Source organism: Numida meleagris, chromosome Z, assembly GCF_002078875.1.
Source record: "Numida meleagris isolate 19003 breed g44 Domestic line chromosome Z, NumMel1.0, whole genome shotgun sequence".
NCBI classification, from domain to species: domain Eukaryota; kingdom Metazoa; phylum Chordata; class Aves; order Galliformes; family Numididae; genus Numida; species Numida meleagris.
In genome coordinates this window covers 48,546,606-48,551,085 of record NC_034438.1, presented here as the reverse complement: position 1 = coordinate 48,551,085, position 4,480 = coordinate 48,546,606, and the positions used below count along the sequence as shown (strand labels likewise).

At 52.4% G+C, this 4,480-nt stretch overlaps 1 protein-coding gene across 1 annotated transcript; it reads left to right on the top strand.

Annotated features, from left to right (window-relative positions):
* On the top strand, nt 575–4,478 carry LOC110390265 (the record flags this gene model as incomplete). The annotated part of the gene is given in 2 exon segments (XM_021381518.1): nt 575–3,639; nt 3,641–4,478. Coding segments are annotated over 2 exon segments (3,903 nt in total), but the record flags the coding sequence as incomplete, so codon positions are not given.

The following is a 4,480-nucleotide window of genomic DNA, read 5'->3' as shown; positions in this document are numbered from 1 at the left end:
GGGCAGCCCATTCCAGTGCCTGACCACTCTTTCAGAAAAGTAGTATTTCCTAATGTCCAGCCTAAATCCCCCCTGGCGCAACTTGAGGCCATTCCCCCTCATCCTGTCACTAGTTACACAAGAGAAGAGGCCGACCCCCAGCTCACTACAACCTCTGTTGTAGTAGGCGTGTTGCGGACCTCGGTTTGTAACGCGGAAAGGCCCTTCCCCATAAGCTTGTTATTGGTTCGCCTGAGAGGCCGAGCCTGTGTCATGGACACAGGGGATTGAGCTTCTTAGGAGCACAACAATTCCGTGTATGGCCTGTCGGAAGTGACAGGTCAGAAGCGGGAGATTCAATATGATTGGCCAGGAGCTCCACGTGAGCTTCTGGAACAGTCTAGCAAGAAGATAAGAAACACTATATATTTCTTTAGCTTTTACCAATAAACACCATTTTGCCATTTTGCTGCACATCATATTGATGCTGTGTGTGGTATTTGGCCAGGACCGGGTTTAGGTTCCTTTTGTGCAAGAACAATACAAAAAGGGGCCGCTGGAGCTCGGTAACAAATGGTGCCGAAACCCGGGACCCATGTTGTGTTGGTTTGCACGGGTGCTAGGCTGGCACCATAGCCTGCAGCGGGGAAGCGCTTGCAGAAGGCCCGGGGTCTTGAGCCTTACCGGCACAAGAGAGAGGGTGAGTCTCGTGAGACATATCGGCGGGGAAGACGCCACAACTCCAGCCATGGAACAAGTTATTAAGGTATTGCTTTCGTTTTGCAAAGTTTATTGCGGGAAGAATTCTCCTTCTGAGAAGGAAATTGCTGCGGTGCTTTCTCGTTTAGAACGAGAGGGCACGATAAAGACCCCACGTGATATACTTAATTATCAAAAGTGGGATGCCTTTACCATGGCTCTTGCTCAAAGAGCCATGTCGGTTAGGAAGTCTGCTGAGTTAAAGACCTGGGGATTAATCCTCGGTGCTTTAAAAGCTGCCAGAGAGGAAAAGCAGTTTTCCGATACCGTGCGTGTGCTCCTCGGTCTTGGGCAGGATCCAGGAAATTCCTTTGGGGATTCCTTGGATCCGGGAGGCCCTAGCAGGCTGGGAGAAAGTGTTTTTTGCAGGAATCCAGAGGACGGTTTGTCGGTACAAGAGGCGCCGCCGCTGCCGTTCATCGATTCCTGTGATGCGGCTCGGGTCGAGCAGTCGCCGGCCCCGGCCCCGGCGCCGCCGCCGTCGCTGCCGCCGCAGCCAGCCTCGGCCCCGGTGTTGCCACCGGTGACGGCTTCGGCTCAGCCGCTGGCTCCAGTCCCGGCGCAGCTGCTGGCCACGGACCTGCTGCAGGCGCCGGTTCCAGCTTTGTCACAGGTTCGGGCTCCGTTCCTGGCCCCAAGGAGAGCAGATCCCCCCCACAGCGCCGCGGCCAAGATGGCGCCAGCCACGCCGCTCGCTTCGGCTTCGGGCGCCACCCACCAGATGCCAATCACCGCTGAGGAATGCGAAGGGAGCGTGTTGCAACACCCACCGTCGTCTTCTCCAATCATCGCGCGAGAGACTCTCGAGACTCCTCCTCTGTATCCGCCTCCCTATCCGCGTCAATCATTGTATCCTTCATTGGATGATGTTTCAGGGGCGGAGATCAGAGAAGGTTGTGTCCACCCCCCAAGGGGCGGTCCGTCCGCGCCCCTTGGTCCGCCCGAAGGAGGGGTTACATTGGAAAAGCCAATGATGCAAGGGGGCGGGATCGATGGGCGTGCACGGATCGAGGGGGGAGGAGAGAGTGGGCGTATTCAAGGCGGGTCCAGTGGGCGTGTTCGGATTGCTGATTGGGCCAAGATAGCAGAAACATTAGATGAGAAGGGCCTATCAGAGGTGGTTCATGCGTTTCCGGTTGCAATGCAAGATGACGGGGAAGCGAGATGGGTTCCGCTGGATGCGAAAGGAGTGGCGCGGTACGTGGATGCTGTGGAGAAGAAGGGGCTAAGATCGCCTCTTACTTTAAATGCCCTGGAATCTCTAACAGCACCGGGACCGTTGCTCCCACATGATATTGAAAATCTTATGCGCATGATTCTTGAGCCAGTGCAATACACCCTCTGGAAGGAGGAGTGGAGCACTCAGCTCAAGATGGTGCTGGCAGCAGCGGAAAATGATCTGCTTCACCCTGCATTTGGTAGTAATTTACACAGGCTCATGGGTACCACTCCAGGAATGTGCGGAACTCCCCACGGTCAGCTTGCATTGCTGCAACCGGGTGAAGTGCTAGTAACTTCTGAAGCAGCTCTTGCTGCGTTCAGGAAGTTTGCTCACACTGCAGCCCCTGCGAGCCCATGGACAGAGATAGAGCAGGGCCCAAATGAATCGTTTCAGGACTTTGCTAACAGACTGATGAGAGCCGTGGAAGGCTCGGACCTGCCTAGGGCGGTGCATAATCCAGTGATTGTGGACTGCCTTAAGCAGAAGTCTGCACCTCTGACGAATGAAGGGCTTGCAGCTTCGACTGAGCAGGACCTACAAGCGCTTGAGACACGAGTGATTGCTACCCTTACTACCACAGGGTTTAGGGTTTCAGAGCAGAAGATTCAGAGAGGCCCAGGAGTAGAATACTTAGGATACAAGTATGGGCCTGATTTGGTCCGACCTGCAGGCCTTAACATACAGTTGAAGGTCAGCACTTTATGGGATGTTCAGAATTTAGTAGGGGCTATCCAATGGGTTCGGGGTGCCTTGGGTATCCCTCCACGACTAATGAAGCCCTTCTATGATCAGTTGAAGGGATCGAACCCTAAGGAGCCTAGAGAATTTACTCCAGAAATGGCTGCAGCTTGGGAAGAAATTATGTGCACCTGTCTAGACAGTTCGCTCTCACGATTTGACTCGGCTCGGAATTTAGAGCTGGCTGTCTGTCGTTGTGAAGCAGGAGCTGCTGCAGTTTTGGGTCATTCCCTTAGTGCAAAGCCACAACCATTGTGGTGGCTGTTTTCCACTCAGCTCACTCGTGCCTATACTTCTTGGTTAGAGATTCTTGCGATGCTTCTTAGGAAGTCTCGCTTGCTTTCCCTGAGGGCTCTGGCGAAAGAGCCAGAAGTAATATACTTGCAGAAGGCCTTTCGTGATGCCTCGCCACTCCCTGAGACCCTTCTTGCAGGATTGCAAGGTTGGGGAGGGGAAATAGTATATTCAGACTCGCTCTCCATTTTTGAATTGGCTAGACCTCTCAAGGTTTCTCTTCGGTCTCGTGTTCTAACTTCTCCGATAGAGGGGCCTACGCTGTTTACAGATGCATCTTCAGCCACCTGCCAAGGGGCAGTGGTTTGGCAGGATATAAGCAATGCTTGGAAATCTGCAGTTTTTATGGATCAGACAGTTAGTGTGCAGATGCTTGAGGTGAGGGCGGTCGCATTAGCGATGCGTCTCTTTCATGATACCTCTTGTAACATTGTTACCGATTCAGCTTTTGCAGCTAGGCTGCTGGTCCGTATGGGACAGGAAGGGCAGCCGAGTTCGGAAGCAGCAGGTTTCTTAGAGGAAGCCTTGGCTTGTCGTGAGGCTGCTGTAGCAGTTCTGCATGTTCGAAGTCATTCGGATGTGCCAGGCTTTTTTACCACCGGGAATGCTATGGCAGACAAAGTAGCTAGCACGCTTGTTTTTACAGTGCTCTTCATCCACTCTTCATGTAGGAGCTCGTGATCTGGCTAGAGCATGCTCTATCCCTTTGTCAGTAGCTAGGGATGTGGTTCACACATGCCCTCATTGTAATTCAGCACCTACAATAAGTGCGGGGGTTAATCCTCGTGGTCTCAAACCTTTACAGGTTTGGCAGACAGATTTCACTTGGGAACAGCGTTTTTCTCCTCGGGCTTGGCTTGCAGTTACGATAGATACTTCCTCCTCTGTTATTGTGGCCACACAGCATGCGAAGTCCAATTCAAAAGCAGCGCAATGTCATTGGGCAGCTGCTATTGCAGTTATGGACCTGCCTAGCCAAATTAAAACGGACAAGGGTTCTTGCTTCACATCGCAATCAACACAAGATTGGCTAGCCTTGTGGGGAATTGCTCATACAACAGGTATCCCTGGTAACTCTCAAGGACAAGCCATAGTGGAACGTGCTAATAGCCTCCTTAAGGAAAAGATACGTGTCCTTGGGGAGGGGGAAGGATATATGGGGAATATCCCTGTCAGCAGACAGGCCGAGATACTAGCAAAGGCTCTTTATGCGCTCAATCACTTCAAGCGTGGTGACAACAGGAGAACGCCTGTGCAAAAGCATTGGCAGCCTAAGGTCTTAAGTGAAGGACCTTCGTTTAAAGTGAAACGGGATGATGGCGCATGGGAGCCAGGCTGGATGATCTTGGTTTGGGGCAGAGGATATGCAGCAGTTAAACACAGAGACTCTGGGAAAATTATTTGGGTGCCATCACGAAAGGTAAAGCCGGATGTCAGTGAGACATCTGACAGCAAATATGTGGAAAACGAAGGGATTAATCAGGATTT